The sequence below is a fragment of the Bos grunniens genome, chromosome 15, assembly GCF_055505025.1.
Source record: "Bos grunniens cultivar Pamir isolate PY7600 chromosome 15, Bosgru_T2T1.0, whole genome shotgun sequence".
NCBI lineage: Eukaryota > Metazoa > Chordata > Mammalia > Artiodactyla > Bovidae > Bos > Bos grunniens.
Window position 1 is genome coordinate 83,847,338 of NC_141179.1, and position 19,684 is coordinate 83,867,021.

Here is a 19,684-nt window from a genome sequence, read left to right on the forward strand (position 1 = left end):
CCAGGGGGACTCCTGAGGCTCGATCCCACCTTTGCGTATGCAGAGCCTCCTTCCTCATGACCTTTGTCATGAGTGGAGCTCCTCACGCTGGCTCCCAGCAGTGATAGAATTCCAGTTGAGCTATTCCAGATCCTGAAAGATGATGCTGTGGAAAGTGCTGCACTCAATATGCAATATGCACTCAATATGCAATATGCCGGCTCCCAGCAAAGTCTGACACTGTTTCCACTGTTTCCCCATCTATTTCCCATGAAGTGATGGGATCTGATGCCATGATCTTCGTTTTATGAATATTGAGCTTTAAGCCAACTTTTTCACTCTCCTCTTTCACTTTCATCAAGAGGCTTTTGAGTTCCTCTTCACTTTCTGCCATAAGGGTGGTGTCATCTGCATATCTGAGGTTATTGATATTTCTCCCGGCAATCTTGATTCCAGCTTGTGTTTCTTCCAGTCCAGCGTTTCTAATCATGTACTCTGCATATAAGTTAAATAAACAGGGTGACAATATACAGCCTTGACATACTCCTTTTCCTATTTGGAACCAGTCTATTGTTCCATGTCCAGTTCTAACTGTTGCTTCCTGATCTGCATAGAGGTTTCTCAAGAGGCAGATCAGGTGGTCTGGTATTCCCATCTCTTCCAGAATTTTCCACAGTTTATTGTGATCCACACAGTCAAAGGCTTTGGCATAGTCAATAAAGCAGAAATAGATGTTTTTCTGGAACTCTCTTGTTTTTCGATGATCCAGCGGATGTTGGCAATTTGATCTCTGGTTCCTCTGCCTTTTCTAAAACCACCTTGAATATCAGGAAGTTCACGGTTCACGTATTGCTGAAGCCTGGCTTGGAGAATTTTGAGCATTACTTTATTAGCGTGTGAGATGAGTGCAATTGTGCGGTAGTTTGAGCATTCTTTGGCATTGCCTTTCTTTGGGATTAGGATGAAAACTGACCTTTTCCAGTCCTGTGGCCACTGCTGAGTTTTCCAAATTTGCTGGCATATTGAATGCAGCACTTTCACAGCATCATCTTTCACGATTTGGAATAGCTCAACTGGAATTCCATCACCTCCACTAGCTTTGTTCGTAGTGATGCTTTCTAAGGCCCACTTGACTTCACATTCCAGGATGTCTGGCTCTAGGTCAGTGATCACATCATCGTGATTATCTGGGTCATGAAGATCTTTTTTGTACAGTTCTTCTGTGTATTCTTGCCATCTCTTCTTAATATCTTCTGCTTCTGTTAGGTCCATACCATTACTGTCCTTTATCGAGCCCATCTTTGCATGAAATGTTCCCTTGGTATCTCTGATTTTCTTGAAGAGATCTCTAGTCTTTCCCATTCTGTTGTTTTCCTCTATTTCTTTGCATTGATCGCTGAAGAAGGCTTTCTTATCTCTTCTTGCAATTCTTTGGAACTCTGCATTCAGATGTTTATATCTTTCCTTTTCTCCTTTGCTTTTTGCTTCTCTTCTTTTCACAGCTATTTGTAAGGCATTTGTAAGGCATTGACAGCCATTTTGCTTTTTTGCATTTCTTTTCCATGGGGATGGTCTTGATCCCTGTCTCCTGTACAATGTCACAAACCTCATTCCATAGTTCATCAGGCACTCTATCTATCAGATCTAGGTCCTTAAATCTATTTCTCACTTCCACTGTATAATCATAAGGGATTTGATTTAGGTCATACCTGAATGGTCTAGTGGTTTTCCCTACTTTCTTCAATTTCAGTCTGAATTTGGCAATAAGGAGTTCATGGTCTGAGCCACAGTCAGCTCCTGGTCTTGTTTTTGCTAACTGTATAGAGCTTCTCCATCTTTGGCTGCAAAGAATATGATCAATCTGATTTTGGTGTTGACCATCTGGTGATGTCCATGTATAGAGTCTTCTCTTGTGTTGTTGGAAGAGGGTGTTTGTTATGACCAGTGCATTCTCTTGGCAAAACTCTATTAGTCTTGCCCTGCTTCATTCATATTCCAAGGTCAAATTTGCCTGTTACTCCAGGTGTTTCTTGACTTCCTACTTTTGCATTCCAGTCCCCTATAATGAAAAGGACATCTTTTTTGGGTGGTAGTTCTAAAAGGTCTTGTACATCTTCATAGGACCGTTCAACTTCAGCTTCTTCAGTGTTACTGGTTGGGGCATAGACTTGGATTACTGTGATATTGAATGGTTTGCCTCAGAAACAAACAAAGATCATTCTGTCGTTTTTGAGATTGCATCCAAGTACTGTATTTCGGACTCTTTTGTTGACCATGATGGCTACTCCATTTCTTCTGAGGGATTCCTGCCCGCAGTAGTAGATACAATGGTCATCTGAGTTAAATTCACCCATTCCAGTCCATTTCAGTTCGCTGATTCCTAGAATGTCGACATTCACTCTTGCCATCTCTTGTTTGACCACTTCCAATTTGCCTTGATTCATGGACCTGACATTCCAGGTTCCTATGCAATATTGCTCTTTACAGCATCGGACCTTGCTTCTATCACCAGTCACATCCACAACTGGGTATTCTTTTTGCTTTGGCTCCATCCCTTCATTCTTTCTGGAGTTATTTCTCCACTTATCTCCAGTAGCATGTTGGGCACCCACTGACCTGGGGAGTTTCTTTTTCAGTATCCCATCATTTTGCCTTTTCATACTGTTCATGGGGTTCTCAAGGCAAGAATACTGAAGTAGTTTGCCATTCCCTTCTCCAGTGGACCACATTCTGTCAGATCTCTCCACCATGACCCTCCCGTCTTGGGTTGCCCCACGGGCATGGCTTAGATTCATTGAGTTAGACAAGGCTGTAGTCCTAGTGTGATTAAGTTGACTAGTTTTCTGTGAGTATGGTTTCAGTGTGTCTACCCTCTGATGCCCTCTTGCAACACCTACCATCTTCTTACATCACCCTTAACCTAAGTCAACAGATCGGCACTGTATAGAGATTCCTCTTAAGAGCATCTTACACCACCCTTAACTTAAGTCAACGGATTGGCACAGTACAGAGAGTCCTCTTAAGACCATCTTACATCATCCTTAACCTTATTCAATGGATCAGCACTGTACAGAGATTCCTCATAAGAGCATCTTCAGTTCAGTTCAGTTCAGTTCAGTCACTCATGTCCGACCCCATGAATCACAGCACACCAGGTCTTCCTGTACATCACCATCTCCCGGAGTATCTTACACCACCCTTAACCTTAGTCAATGGATTGGCGGTACAGAGAGTCCACCTTGAAATACACGTATCTTCTTTGTTCACTTTCTGTCTTTCCCATTAGATCGCAATTCCCACAAGGTGACCGTCTTCTCTGTCCATGCACTGCTGCATTCTCAGGATGTTCCAGGTTGCCATATATCAAAGATGCTCAGTTAGTGACCGTTGAGTGAAGGAAGGAAGGAAATCTGGTGATTATAACCTAGACCTGTAGGATCATTGCAACTGGAGCAGAACTACCATGACGTTACATTTTAGATAGAAGACCCTTCACGCCTTCCTAAGGAGAGGCAGTAGACAACATGCCTTCCACGTGGGCTCCATTTCCCTCCTTCCCTCCCTCTCACCTTCCCTTGTCTCTTTCCTTCCTCCCTCTCTCCCTTGCCCCCTTCCCATTCTCCCTCCCTTCCTTCCTTTTCTTCCTTCCTTCCTCCATTCTTTCTTTCTTTCAATAATAAAAGTAATAATATCCCCAAGCATCCCATGAAGTGTGAATAATATGACATTGCCTGGAGTTGTGTACATAAGGTGGTGACGTACGTTGCTAGGAAGTCACTTCTAGGAGACTCGGACTTCATTGAAAAGTTGTCAGTGAACCAGAAGCACCCGGCTATTAAGGATAAAGAAAGGCTGTTTCTGTGCACAGCTGGGGGCTTCCCCCACCTGGGGATCCCTGAAGACAAGGATGACAAAGAGGCTGGGAGCCCTGAAAGACAGACACGGAGGAAGGGCTGGGTGTTAGGCCCTAAGCACCGTGCATCTCCCTATGTGTTTAATCAAGAGCGGGGGCGGACAGCGAGGGCAGACTGTGTTTCATACAGCCTGTGTTAGTCTTTGAAGTATTTCTGCGCTTTGACCGGTGTGTTCAGTTTCTTCCTTTAGGTTATTTAACCTGTACTTCTCCAGATGATTTTTTTTTTTTTTTTGAGTGTCATGCATTCAGTTAAGTTCAGTCGCTCAGTCATGTCTGACTCTGCGACCCCATGGACTGCAGCACACCAGGCCTCCCTGTCCATTACCAACTCCCAGAGTTTGCTCAAACTACATGCCCATCAAGTCGGTGATGCCATCCAACCAGCTCATCCTCCTTCATCCCCTTCTCCTCCAGCCTTCAATCTTTCCCAGCATGAGGGTCTTTTCCAATGAGTCAGTTCTTCCCATCAGGTGGCCAAAGTATTGGAGTTTCAGCTTCAGCATCAGTCCTTCCAATGAATATTCAGGACTAATTTCCTTTAGGATGGATTGGTTGGATCTCCTTGCAGTCCAAGGGACTCTCAAGAGTCTTCTCCAACACCACAGTTCAAAAGCATCAATTCTTTGGCACTCAGCTTTCTTCACCGTCCAACTCTCACATCCGTACATGACCACTGGAAAAACCATAGCATTGACTAGACGGACCTTTGTTGGCAAAGTAATGTCTCTGCTTTTTAATATGCTGTCTAGGTTTTTCATAGCTTTTCTTTCAAGGAGCAAGTGTCTTTTAATTTCAGGGCTGCAGTCACCATCTGCAGTGATTTTGGAGTCCAGGAAAATAAAGTCTGACACTGTTTCCATTGTTTCCCCATCTTTTTGCCATGCAGTGATGGGACTGGATGCCATGATCTTAGCTTTTTGAATGCTGAGTTTTAAGCCAGCTTTTTCACTCTCCTCTTTCACTTTCATCAAGAGGCTCTTTAGTTCCTCTTCACATTCTGTCATAAGGGTGGTGTCATCTGCATATCTGAGGTTATTGATATTTCTCCTAGCAATCTTGATTCCAGCTTGTGTTTCATCCAGCCCAGCATTTTGCATGATGTACTCTGTATATAAGTTAAATAAGCAGGGTGCCAATATACAGCCTTGACATACTCCTTTTCCTATTTGGAACCAGTCTGTTGTTCCATGTCCAGTTCTAACTGTTGCTTCCTGATCTGTATACAGATTTCTCAGGAAGAAGATCAGGTGGTCTGGTATGGTCTGGTATTCCTATCTCTTGAAGAATTGTCCACATTTTGTTGTGATCCACACAGTCAAAGTCTTTGGCATAGTCAATAAAGCAGAAATAGATGTTTTTCTGGAATTCTCTTGCTTTTTCTATGATCCACCAGATGTTGGTAATTTGATCTCTGTTTCCTCTGCCTTTTCTAAATCTAGCTAGAACATCTGGAAGTTCATGGTTCACATACTGTTGAAGCCTGGCTTAGGGAATTTTGAGCATTACTTTGCTAACGTGTGAGATGAGTGCAATTGTTCATTCTGGTAAATTTATGAGATATTCAAAGATATATTAGGTATCGTCTCTGGCATCAGTGAGGTCAGCGTCTGACTTGGGAGATAAAACACAGCTTTATCTCCCAAGTTGTTAGGGAGGCCAGAAATGCTTCCCTAACAACAGAGTCCAAAGTGAGGCTGTCCCTTGAAAGTGATGCTATCATAGTTGAGGATGGACAGACAGTAAGAGTCAGGGAAGGCTTTGTGGTGGAGGTGAGCTGGCCCTGAAAGTATGACTGCGCATCAATGATGATTGGTTTAATGTTTTTGAAATCTCTGGATCCCAAGCTAATAGAAATAGTTTCTTTCTCCCAAGCGGTCAGAGTGTACCTAGAAAGGTAACTAGGAGCAGTACCATGTTACAGATGCAGCGATGTCGTTATATTCCAGCACAGAAGGTGCTCAGGCACAGCGCCATCACATGTTCTGGCGTGAGAGGGTGGCCAGGAAGCCTTTTTAGCTGATGTGCTGCTGGGCTAAGTAGCTCAGAATAAAATTTTGCGTCCTTTAAAAGTACGTAAAAGGCAGGCTTCCCTGGTGGCTCAGTGGTAAAGAATTGCCTGCCCACGCCGTGGACACGGGTTCAATCCCTGGTCTAGGAAGATCCCACACGCTGCAGAGCAACTAAGCCCAGGCGCCACAACTACCGAGCCTGCGCTCTAAGCCGGGAGCCGCGACTACTGAGCCCCCGCGCCCGCGGGCCCAGGCTCTGCAACAGGAGGAACCACAGCAATGAGAGGCCCAAGCATTGCAGCTGGAGAGTCGCCCCCCAGCCACGACTAGAGAAAGCCCACTCACAGAGACAGACCGAGAACCACCAAAAATAAACAAATGACCCTTTTAGAAATGGTACATAAAAGAGAAGGGATGGTGGGGTAGCATTTAGCTTTTAACCATCTTCCATATTTTAAACAGAAAAGATGGAACGTGCTGCTGCTGCTAAGTCACTTCAGTCGTGTCCGACTCTGTGCGACCCCATAGACGGCAGCCCACCAGGCTCCCCCTTCCCTGGGATTCTCCAGGCAAGAACAGTGGAGTGGGTTGCCATTTCCTTCTCCAATGCATGAAAGTGAAAAGTGAAAGTGAAGTCGCTCAGTCGTGCCCAACTCCCAGCGACCCCATGGACTGAAGCCTACCAGGCTCCTTCGTCCATGGGATTTTCCAGGCAAGAGTACTGGAGTGGGGTGCCATTGCCTTTGAGAGAGTCATTTCCTAGGCAGGTTGATAGGGAGTCTAGGGGTACCCAAGGAGAGAGGGGTCTGGAATTCTCAAGGAGGAAGAAAGGACAAACTTTTTTTCTTCCTCCACATTCCTTAGGATTATATAACAATAATGTATCCTGCCTAAGGACAGTCTTTGGATTCAACCTTCTGGCTAATCCTGTTATCTTAAAATGTAAATTATGGGAGTAGGTCTGATGAGGTCTTTACAACCTCCAGATATTCTTTGGATTCATTGGAGAGTATATAACTTCATTGTTAACACTAGTAAGCGGGTACTCTTTCTGCCCCCTTCTGATGCCTATGTCAGAAGCTTTCTCTATCTCCTTTATACTTTAATAAAAGTTTATTACACAAAAGCTCTGAGCGATCAAGCCTCGTCTCTGGCCCTGGATTGAATTCTTCTCCTCCGGGGGCCAAGAATCCTGGTGTATTCACGTGATTCAACAACAACCTTTCACCTTTTCCAAAAGATGGAATGTAGTGAGCCATAAATCACTGAAAAATCATTGAAAGGGGTGGAGAGGTGGGCTCTAGGCTCAGACTCCAGGAGAGACTCTACAACATGGAACTGTCATCCCGAGGAACCAGGTTGTTTAACTGAAAGCATCAGGGGGAGCAGGGAGTCCCCAAAGATGGAATGTTTGACCCCAGAACCATGACTCAGGTACTCGACTCCCAGCAGCAGAATGGAAGCCTCACGCTCAGGACACTTCCTTCTCCAGGTTACTGGACTTCAATTCACATCTTAAGGGATTGCATTTAGTTGGTGGAAAGTAAATAATATCCTAGTGGCTAGAGAATCTGGGAAGTCTAAAGCTGGTATGTGAAGATTCACCAGAGGGTGGTTGGACTAGGTTATGCACAGACCAAGCTGCCATATCCTGCACAAGTGGCACACCAGCTGCAAAAGTCAGAGAGCACCTGGTCCATTACCCTGTGTGTGTGTGTGTGTGTGTGTGTGAATTATAAATTGTTGTCGTTTAGTTGCTAAGTCATGTCCAACTCTTTTCTGAGCCCAGGGACTGTAGCCCACCAGGCTCCTCTGTCCGTGGAGCTTTCTAGGCAAGAACACTGGAGTGGGCTGCCCTTCCCTTCTCCAGGGGATCTTCCCAGCCCAGGGATGGAGCCCAGGTCTCCTGCATTGGCAGGAGGGTTCTTTACTACTGTGCCACCAGGGAAGCCCAATTATAAATTACAAACTTGAACATTCTCCACGTGTTTGACTGGGGTGAGACAATTTCTGATCTGTAATTTGCAGTCCATTTAGACAGCCCACTTACCTGAGATCCCACCTACCAACTAAAGATCCTGTATGCTGCTACTAAGACCTGGCACAGCCCAATAAATAAATATTAAAAAAAAAAAAAGTAGTGGTTCTCTTCAAAAGCAACCAACAAACAAAGAAACTAGTGATGACCAAGCGTCCATAGGAAGTTACTCAAATACGCCAAATGTACGTCACTTGAAAATAAGGCTTCTAAATGGCTAGGTTTATATGTGTTTTAGTGTATTTTGATTGTATGAAAGGATTTGATATGCTTTCTATGATGTCCTTCTTGAAAAGATGGTTTAGTCTGGATTGCATGGTGAATTGGTTACTTCTTTGCGGCAAAAGGAACCACTCCAGACTTAAAATACCAGTCATTTTATTTTCCCAGGCTTCTGTGGGTCAGCATTTAAGCCAGCTCAGCTGGGCAGTCCTTCTGCTGGTCTTGATGGGGTCACTCATGTGGCTTCAGACATCCGGTGGTTTGACTGGGGCTGTTCCAGGGAGCCTCAGCTTGGCATCCAGTTTGTGCTCCGTGGGGTGTCGCCATAGCTCTGGCTTCTTCACAGGTCAGTCTTAGGACAGCGAGAGAAGACAGGCTCCAAAGGGAAGGGTGACAGCTGTGGCACCTTTGCGGACGTCCCAGGGACCAGCGAGTCACGTGTCCCTGGAGGAGCACCTTTGCGGACGTCCCAGGGACCAGCGAGTCACGTGTCCCTGGAGGAGCACCTTTGGGGACGTCCCAGGGACCAGCGAGTCACGTGTCCCTGGAGGAGCACCTTTGCGGACGTCCCAGGGACCAGCGAGTCACGTGTCCCTGGAGGAGCACCTTTGCGGACGTCCCAGGGACCAGCGAGTCACGTGTCCCTGGAGGAGCACCTTTGCGGACGTCCCAGGGACCAGCGAGTCCCGTGTCCCTGGAGGACAGAGGTCACCTAGAGGCATGGATACAGGACAGCGGGGCCCCCTGGGGCGGGTCGCATGGAGATGGGACCGCAGCAGGTATTGACTGAGCGGCTTTCTATCTCGTTGGACGACAATTCCCAAAGAGGAAGACTGCATTCCTCCTGGCCTATTCTAGATATTTGTCAATGACTTGGAGAAGGAAATGACATACAATTATAATTTTGGCCATGACATAAAATTCTGATGAATGAGATAAATCCTGAAGATCACTTTGTGAGTTTGGATCCCTCCAAACCCAATAAAAGCAAAATGTATCGTGTTAAATAAAAAGTTTTGCATGTACGTTAGTAAAATAAATTATGGTCAGGCAGCATTGAGAGTCGTATGAAAACTGTACTTGGGGACTTGCCTGGTGATCCAGTGGTCAAGACTCTGCTTCCATCCCTGGTCAGGGACATAAGATCCCACATGCCCGTGTGGCAGAGCCAATAAAAGAAAGAAACAAAGAAAACTATATTTGATTCATATTTATGAGACTAAAATGATCAAGATTAATTAATAAAAATACAGTTCACAGGTAAAAGTAAAAATTAATGGGTGAATTTAACTCAGATGACCATTGTATCTACTACTGTGGGCAAGAATCCCTTAGAAGAAGTGGAGTAGCCATCATGGTCAACAAAAGAGTCTGAAATGCAGTACTTGGGTGCAGTCTCAAAAATGACAGAATGATCTCTGTTCATTTCCAAGGCAAACCATTCAGTATCACAGTAATCCAAGCCTATGCCCCAACCAGTAATGCTGAAGAAGCTGAAGTAGAATGGTTCTATGAAGACCTACAAGACCTTGCTCCCTGGAAGAAAAATTATGACCAACCTAGGTGGCATATTAACAAGCAGAGATATTACTTTGCCAACAAAGGTCTGTCTAGTCAAGGCTATGGTTTTTCCAGTGGTCATGTATGGATGTGAGAGTTGGACTATAAAGAAAGCTGAGCATGGAAGAATTGATGCTTTTGAACTGTGGTGTTGGAGGAAATTCTTGAGAGTCCACTGGGCGGCAAGGAGATCCAACCACTCCATCCTAAAGGAGATCAGTTCTGGGTGCTCATTGGAGGGACTGATGCTGAGGCTGAAACTCCAATACTTTGGCCACCTGATGCGAAGAGCTGACTCACTGGAAAAGACCCTGGTGAGGAGCTACCCCACACCCGAGGTCAGGGGCAGTGGCCGAGAGGAGCAACCCCACGCCCAAGGAGCAGCGGCTGCATGGGGAGGGCCGAGAGGAACTACTCCACGTTCAAGGTCAGGAGGGGTGGCTGTGAGGAGATACCCCTCGTCCAAGGTAAGGAGCAGCATCTGCACTTTGCTGGAGCAGCCGTGAAGATATACCTCTCATCCAAGGTAAGAAAAACCCAAGTAAGATGGTAGGTGTTGTGAGAGGGCATCAGTGGGCAGACAGACTGAAACCATAATCACAGAAAACTAGCCAATCTGATCACACGGACCACAGCCTTGTCTAACTCAATGAAACTAAGCCATGCTGTGTGGGGCCACCCAAGACAGATGGGTCATGATGGAGAGATGTGACAGAATGTGGTCCACTGGAGAAGGGAATGGCAAACCACTTCAGTATCCTTGCCTTGAGAACCCCATGAACAATATGAAAAGGCAAAATGATAGGATACTGAAAGAGGAACTCCCCAGGTCGGTAGGTGCCCAATATGCTACTGGAGATCAGTGGGGAAATAACTCCAGAAAGAATGAAGGGATGGAGCCAAAGCAAAAAAAATACCCAGCTGTAGATGTGACTGGTGATAGAAGCAAGGTCCGATGCTGTAAAGAGCAATATTGCATAGGAACCTGGAATGTCAGGTCCATGAATCAGGGCAAATTGGAAGTGGTCAAACAAGAGATGGCAAGAGTGAATGTCGACATTCTAGGAATCAGCGAACTGAAATGGACCGGAATGGGTGAATTTAACTCAGATGACCATTATATCTACTACTGTGGGCAGGAATCCCTCAGAAGAAATGGAGTAGCCATCATAGTCAACAAAAGAGTCCGAAATGCAGTACTTGGATGCAATCTCAAAAACGACAGAATGATCTCTGTTCATTTCCAAGGCAAACCATTCAATATCACGGTAGTCTAAGTCTGTGCCCCAACCAGTAATGCTGAAGAAGCTGAAGTTGGATGGTTCTATGAAGACCTACAAGACCTAGAACTGACACCCAAAAAAGATGTCCTTTTCAGCATAGGGGACTCAAATGCAAAAGTAGGAAGTCAAAAAATACATAATAATTTGCCTGGAGTAACAGGTAGATTTGGCCTTGGAGTACAGAATGAAGCAAGGCAAAGACTAATAGAGTTTTGCCAAGAGAACACCCTGGTCATAGCAAACACCCTCTTCCAACAACACAAGAGAAGACTCTACACATGGACCTCACTAGATGGTCAACACCGAAATCAGATTGATTATATTCTTTGCAGCCAAAGATGGAGAAGCTCTATACAATCAGAAAAAACAAGACCAGGAGCTGACTGTGGCTCAGATCATGAACTCCTTATTGCCAAATTCAGACTGAAATTGAAGTAAGTAAGGAAAACCACTAGACCATTCAGGTATGACCTAAATCAAATCCCTTATGATTATACAGTGGAAGTGAAAAATAGATTTAAGGGCCTAGATCTGATAAACAGAGTGCCTGATGAACTATGGGTGGAGGTTCGTGACATTGTACAGGAGACAGGGATTAAGACCATCCCCATGGAAAAGAAATGCAAAAAAGCAAAATGGCTGTCTGAGGAAGCCTTACAAATAGCTGTGAAAAGAAGAGAAGCAAAAAGCAAAGGAGAAAAGGAAAGATATAAGCATCTGAATGCAGAGTTCCAAAGAATAGCACGGAGATAAAAAAGCCTTCCTCAGTGATCAATGCAAAGAAATAGAGGAAAACAACAGAATGGGAAAGACTAGAGATGTCTTCAAGAAAATTAGAGATACCAAGGGAACATTTCATGCAAAGATGGACTCGATAAAGGACAAAAATGGTATGGACCTAACAGAAGCAGAAGATATTAAGAAGAGGTGGCAAGAATACACAAAAGAACTGTACAAAAAAGAGCTTCTTGACCAAGATAATCATGATGGTGTGATCACTCACCTAGAGCCAGACATCCTGGAATGTGAACTCAAGTGGGCCTTAGAAAGCATCACTACAAACAAAGCTAGTGGAGGTGATGGAATTCCAGTTGAGCTATTTCAAATCCTGAAAGATGATGCTGTGCAAGTGCTGCACTCAATATGCCAGAAAATGTGGAAAACTCAGCAGTGGCCACAGGACTGGAAAAGGTCAGTTTTCATTCAAATCCCAAAGAAAGGCAATGCCAAAGAATCCTCAAACTACTGCACAATTGCACTCATCTCGCACGCTAGTAAAGTAATGCTCGAAATTCTCCAAGCCAGGCTTCAGCAATATGTGAACTGTGAACTTCCTGATGTTCAAGCTGGTTTTAGAAAAGGCAGAGGAACCAGAGATCAAATTGCCAACATCTGCTGGATCATCAAAAAAGCAAGAAAGTTCCAGAAAAACATCTATTTCTGCTTTATTGACTATGCCAAAGCCTTTAACCATGTGGATCACAATAAACTGTGGAAAATTCTGGAAGAGATGGGAAAAACAGACCACCTGACCTGCCTCTTGAGAAACCTGTATACAGGTCAGGAAGCAACAGTTAGAACTGGACATGGAACAACAGACTGGTTCCAAATAGGAAAAGGAGTACGTCAAGGCTGTATATTGGCACCCTGCTTATTTAACTTATATGCAGAGTACATCATGGGAAACGCTGGGCTGGAGGAAGCACAGGCTGGAATCAAGATTGTCGAGAGAAATATCAATAACCTCAGATATGCAGATGACACCACCCTTATGGCAGAAAGTGAAGAAGAACTCAAAAGCCTCTTGATGAAAGTGAAGGAGAAGAGTGAAAAAGTTGGCTTAAAGCTCAACATTCAGAAAACGAAGATCATGGCATCCGGTCCCATCACTTCATGGGAAATAGATGGGGAAACAGTGGAAACAGTGTCAGACTTTATTTTTCTGGGCTCCAAAATCACTACAGATGGTGACTGCAGCCATGAAATTAAAAGACGCTTACTCCTTGGAAGGAAAGTTATGACCAACCTAGATAGCATACTCAAAAGCAGAGACATTACCAACAAAGGTTCCTCTAGTCAAGGCTATGGTTTTTCCTGTGGTCATGTATGGATATGAGAGTTGGACTGTGAAGAAGGCTGAGTGCCGAAGAATTGATGCTTTTGAACTGTGGTGTTGGAGAAGACTCTTGAGAGTCCCTTGGACTGCAAGGAGATCCAACCAGTCCATTCTAAAGGAGATCAGTCCTGGGTATTCATTGGAAGGACTGATATTGTAGCTGAAACTCCAGTACTTTGGCCACCTCATGCGAAGAGTTGACTCATTGGAAAAAACCCTAATGTTGGGAAGGATTGCGGGCAGGAGGAGAAGGGGACGACAGAGGATGAGATGGCTGGATGGCATCACCGACTCAATGGACATGAGTTTGGGTAAACTCTGGGAGTTGGTGATGGACAGGGAGGCCTGGCGTGCTGTGGTTAATGAGGTTACAAAGAGTCAGACACGACTGAGCAACGGAACTGAACTGAACTGATGACCTTTGAAGGAACAGGTGCAATCTTCTAGTTCAGCTTTGTCTTCTCAGATATAAGGAAACTGAAGTCTAGAGGCTTAGAGAGACTTGTACAAGGTAACACATACTCCTACTGGCAGAGCGAGAGTAGAACAAGGAGAGCATGACTGTGTGAAGACAGCTTAGTCTAGATTTCTGAATACTTGTGTTCTCATCCTGGTATATATTCTGGTAGCCACTTTAGTTTTCTCTTCTAAAGTAAAGAAGACAATGATACTTATGATGGGCTAAGTGAGAGAACCCACATAAAGTACCTCATACCCAGTGGATGTCCAATAAATAAATGTTGCTACTCCTCCATCCACGCCCAGGACACTGTGCTGCCCTGTGTGATAAAGCTGTATTTCAGTTGGTAGCATCCACAGCCTCTAGTGCTCCTAGAATACCATGTCTCTGTTGAGTACACTCTTGGCTCCTGCAGACCATCCGGGCATAATTATTAACAGCGTCCCATTTCATTCTTAGAAGTGTCCTGATTTAAATAAGTCACAGAACCACCCGACCTAGAGCCTGCGTAATGCCCTCCTGAGGGCATTTTTCAATTCTTTGTTCCTCGTACTATAGATTAAGGGGTTCAAGATGGGAGTGATGAAGGTGTAGACCACTGACACCACCCGGCCCGTCTCAGGAGAGTAGCTGGACCTGGGGGACAAATATATGAAGCTGGTGCAGCCGTAGTGCAGGAGGACCACCGAGAGGTGAGCGGAGCACGTGGAGCAGGCCCGGCGGCGCCCTTCCGTGGACCGGATCCGTAAGACGGTCACCACGATGAAGACGTAGGAGACGAAGATCATCGAGAGGGGAATGCTTAGGACGGTGAAGCTGATGGCGTACAGAGCGGTCTGGTGAACGTGCGTGTCCGCGCAAGCCAGGCGCATGACAGCAGGCATGTCGCAGAAGAAGTGGTAGATTTCACTATTGTTGCAGAACGGGAGGCGGAAGATTAAAACTGTCAGCGGTAGTGACAGCAAGAACCCTAGTATCAGGGACCCCACCATCAGCTCCACACACAAGGGCCAGCTCATGAGGAGGGTGTACCCTAAAGGGTAACGGATCGCCATCAACCGGTCGTAAGCCATGACCGCGAGCAGGACGCAATCAGCCCCTCCCAGGAAGACGAAGAAAAACATCTGGGTACCACATCCAGTGATAGAAATGGGGGTTCTGCCCATTGAAAGAAGGTTTGCCAAGGCCAGGGGGGCGATGCAAGATGTATAGAGGATTTCCAGAGCTGCCAGGTTAGCCAGGAAAAAGTACATGGGGGTGTGGAGGGAATGATTGATCTGAACAATAAGGGCTATGAGGGCATTTCCACCCAGGCTGGTCAGGTACATCGCCAGGAAGGCCACAAAAATCAGCGCCTGGACCTTAGGGTCGGCTGAGAATGGACGAAAGAAGAATTGCACCTTTGCGGTTTTATTGATTTCTTCCATGGGTACCACATTGGACCTACGAAAAGGGAAGATGACAGGAGTCTCTAGGGATCTCTTTTAAGCTTTTTGCTTTCTGTTGGAGTATAGCTGATTAACAGTATTCCGATAGTTCAGGTGAACAGTGAAGGGACTCAACACACATAAACGTGTATCCGTTCTCCCCCAAACGCCCCTCCCCGCCAGGCGTCCACATATCACTGCGCGGAGCTCCTTGTGCTGGTCAGTAGGTCCCCGCCAAAGTCCCTGACCATGTCTTCCCCCCATTCTAGATGTCTCTTTTAACATGATGCTTTCCCAACTCCTCCATGCACAGAGGTACTTCGGCAGCTTTCCTTTTACAGCGGAGCATGTGACATTACAATTTATGGTTTGGCCCTCTCTCAGCTTTCTCCCTTTTCCTTCCTGCCCTGAAGACTGAGAACTCCTGGGTGCTGGGGGTTCTGACGACCTTTACTTTAACTCCCGTCTCCAGCACAGTACCTGGCAGAGAATATTTCTCAAGCAAGAAGTATTTCTGAACAAACGAATGGATAAAGTCAATTTAAAGTTCAAATTTACAAAACAGATAAAGTTGGGTATCAGTTCATCATGGGAAACTTGAAATAAAAAGTTTTAGGAACATATAAGTAGATACGTGTCAAAGTTTAAAGAAAACCGGGCATTGTGATGCTGTATCAGAAGCTCCATAGGTTACATGCATATACGATGGATACTGTGCATAAAACAGGTACCTAATGAGAACCCAGCATAGCACAGGGAACTCTGCTTAATGCTCTGTGGGGCCTGAATGGAAAGGAAGCCCAGAAAAGAGGCAATATATGTATATGAATAGCTGCTGTACTCTTCCGTACGGTCGAAGCTAACACAACACTGTACAGCAACTATACGCCAGAAAAAATTAAAAAAACAAACAAACTCTGTAATTTAGTTTAAAACCTGGAGACTTTATTGATTTGTTTTGCTTCCTCTCCTTTATCCAATAATATCAGTATTTATTTGTCCCTAAACACTGATACTGTCCTTCAGAATTTCTCATCTCTAAAGACTAATATCATATGATATAACTTATGTGCAGAATCTAAAATAATGATGCAAATGAGCTTATTTACAAAACAGAAACAGACTCACAGAGAACACACCAGGGGGTGGAGGGGTAGACTGGAACTTTGGGATTGACATGTGCTGTGCTCAGTCACTCAGTCGTGTCTGACTCTTTGTGACCCCATGGACTGCAGCCCGCCAGGCTCCTCTGTCCATGAGATTCTCCAGGCAAGGACACTGGAGTGGGTTGCCATACCCTCCTCCAGGGGATCTTCCCGACCCTGGGATAGAACCAGGTCTCCCACATTGCAGGTGATTTCTTTACAGTCTGAGCCACCAGGGAAGCCCAAGAATACTGGAGTGGGTAGCCTATCCCTTCTCCAGGGGATCTCTGGACCCAGGAATTGAACTGGGGTCTCCTGCATTGCAGGCGGATTCTTTACCAGCTGAGCTACCAGGGAAGCCCAGGACTGACACGTACACCCTGCTATATTTAAAATCGATAGCCAGCAAGTACCTGCTCTATCACACAGGGAACCCTGCTCTGTAACAACCTACATGGGAAAAGAATTTGAAAAGGAATAGATGGATATGTATAACTGAGTCGTTTTTGCTGTACCTGAAACTAACACAACACTGTTAATCAACTCTAAAATAGAAATTAAGGACTTCCCTGGTCGTCCAGTGGTTAAGAATACACCTGCCGGTGCAGAGAACGTGGGTTTGATCTCTGGTCTGGGAAGACTGCGCATGCTGCAGGCCACAACTACGGTCCTGCGTCCCGCTGAGCTCGTGTGCTGCAGCAGAGAAGCCGCCGCAACGAGGAGCAGCCCAGCTCACAGCAACCGGAGAAAGCCTGCGAGCAGCAGGGAAGGCCCAGGGCAGCCGAAAAGAAACAAACACTTAAGCAGTTAAAAGATTTCGCTTACCCTTTGCTTGGTGCCTTCCCGCTGCCCCAGCAGTTCTATCCGCTGTTACCTTCCGTTGGCCTTCCTTGTAACCTTCCATTTCTCTTCTTTTCTCTCTATAGTTCATCTTGCTCTCCGTGATCATATAATTCACCTGCTTAAGAGTTTTTAATGCCTTCCTGTTTGTTAAATGACAGCTTTCACACCCCTCTGCTGGTTATTCAGTCTCTCCTGGGTCTGGCTTTCCCGGCTAACCCCACTGAGGACGGCCCTCGGTCATCCCTGCTCCGCACCATGTGGTACTCATCGGCCTCTTATCTATCTTTCATCTTTCCGCTTCGTGTGATTCTGTTCTCTTTCTAGCAAGAAAACTTCTCCCTTTTGCCTAATGCAGATCCTGCCCACTTTTAAAATTCTAGGTTATGTTCTTCTTTTGCGAAGCCTTTCTGGAACACTCCAGTTTAAATCTCTCTCCTTTCTCCAAAATTCTTTGTCACTCATAGTGTTATGATTTTAGGGTTAATATACAGTCTTTACTGTATCTGTATGTTCTGTTCCAAATTGTATTCGAGGTTCCTGGAGGACAAGGGCTCTGTCTTCTGACAAATGATCATTTATTCCAAGGTAAGTCCAGACAAAGTGAGAGTGTTGAGCACGTGCTTGGGTTGGCTTACTTCATCCATCCCAGTGGCCCCCAACCATTCTGGCACCAGGGACCTGTGTCTTGGAAGACAGTTTTCCATGGGCCGGCATTGGGGGAGATGGTTTTGGGATGATTTAAGCACATTACATGTATTGTGCGCTTTATTTCTATTATTATTACATCATCTCCACTTCACATCATCAGACATCAGGTCCCAGAGCTTGGGGACACCTGCATTAAACCACTTTAGTAAGCGTGTACTATTATCTCCCCAATCTACAGATGAAGACATATAGGATTAAAAGGTTAAAAAGTGCTTTGCAGTCGCGTAAGTTAGCAGTAGGAAAGCTAGCATTTGCCAGTCTGTTCATTGACTTTTGTGCTTAATCTTTGTCTGTACTACACTGCCTTCCCCTGTGCTTCATGTCTCTGAAGTGGTGGCTTGGGCGGTCAAGCATCAGCCTGCAATGCAGGAGGCTTGGGTTTGGTCCCTGGGTCGGGAAGATCCCCTGGAGTAGGCAATGGCAACCCACTCCACTATTCTTGCCTGGAGATTTCAATGGACAGAGGAGCCTGGAGGGCTGCAGCCCATGGGGTTGTGAAGAGTCAGATCCCACCGAGCGACTAACACTTCCAGCACTTCCAAGTGGCTTTGTTATTTGATTATAGTTCAGCCATAGGTAGAACTCTAGATGGTCTATTGGGAAAAGAGCACCTAAGATCTGAGACCAAAAATGTTGGATTACAGTGTTTCTGGACTAGAGAGGCATGATTTTAGCCTGGACCGTGGTTTACCTGCATGGCCTGATTGACCTTAATGTTTTACCTGTTAGCACAAATTTGGGCTCACCTGAAGAAAAAAGTAAAATCTTGATTTGAGAGTTCTGACTGTGGGGTAAACAGGGAAGGGGGAATGATGTTCTCTCACTCAGAGGCTGAAAGCCTGCTTGGGGCAGAGGTTTCTGTGCCTCCTGGAGAGACTCATACCAGCTGGAGGATTTCCACATCAGACGTACCCAAACAAAAATATATTTGTCCTTATTCTTGAATAAGTGTTATTCTTGAATAACGCTGTTTATATGTCATTATAAATGAGTTTTATATATGAATTTATGGATGCATAAATGGCATTCATAAAATTAATTCATAAAATGAAATATACATTTTATGTTGTTCAGTCACGAAGTCATGTCCGACTCTTTGCAACCCCATGGACTGCAAATTTTAAATATGTCTGCAAATCTGAGAAAATTATGTGTCTGAAGACACTATTTACTTTCTAAAAGAGACTCCAAGAGTATTTTCTGGCAGCAGCATCTGGAAAGATGAGTCAAAATTATGTCCCTTTTCTGTTAATACCTTGAGTCATATGGAATTCGCTTCTGAAAGTTGATAATGGTGGCATATAGGCAATCTCACAGAATAGTTTTCAACGTAATACTTTCACAAGCACACTCTTGAGTAAATCAAATGAACTGTTCAGACCAACAGCATTCAACAAAAGGTATTGTTCTCCTATTGCATAATGCTAGATAATATTTACTGGGTCCTGTATACCACGCTAATCATTGTACATCCTCTCACTTAAGTGGCCCTTCAGTCCTTTATTGTCTGTATTTTTTTCAGATGAAGACATTCAGGCTTAAAGGCTTTAACCAACTTGCCCAGCTAGCAAATGGGAAAGGAACAATTCCTCGTTCAGGCTGAAGCAAATCTCAGCTTCCGTCACGAAAATAAAGTACACAGAGCAGCACGCTGTGCGTAAGGCCGACTGGTAGGTGTCCCAGAGAGTCAAGTCCCTTCGTCCGAATTGTCCTTCATCAACAAACTTTTTCTCCTTGGAGTGAGTGCCACAAACCTTTCTCAGATCCTTACCAAGTCAGTGCTCAGAACCCTAATTTATAATCTCCCTCTTTTCTTTTTGCTCTTTCTTTTCACCCTCTCTCACCAACTACTCACTAAATCAATATTCATATTCATAAATTTTTAAAAAATTAATTTTATTGGAAATAGTTGCTTTCCAGTGTTAGTTTCTGCTGTACAGCAAAGGGAATCGGCCATGCACACACACACATCCTCTTT

General features: G+C 45.0%; 1 protein-coding gene and 1 long non-coding RNA gene across 2 annotated transcripts in view; one reads left to right on the forward strand and one right to left on the reverse strand.

Annotated features, from left to right (window-relative positions):
* Positions 1–19,684, forward strand: part of LOC147358886 (uncharacterized) — a 51,566-nt gene that overhangs the window by 17,857 nt on the left and 14,025 nt on the right. Inside the window, exon 4 of the long non-coding RNA XR_015142447.1 lies at positions 19,229–19,376. This is a non-coding gene — a long non-coding RNA (uncharacterized LOC147358886). The remainder of the gene's footprint in view (positions 1–19,228; positions 19,377–19,684) is intronic.
* OR10V1 (olfactory receptor family 10 subfamily V member 1) lies at positions 14,036–15,010 on the reverse strand. The gene has a single exon (XM_086341872.1). The coding sequence runs from the start codon at positions 15,008–15,010 to the stop codon at positions 14,081–14,083; it is 930 nt and encodes a 309-aa protein (XP_086197998.1). The 3' UTR covers positions 14,036–14,080.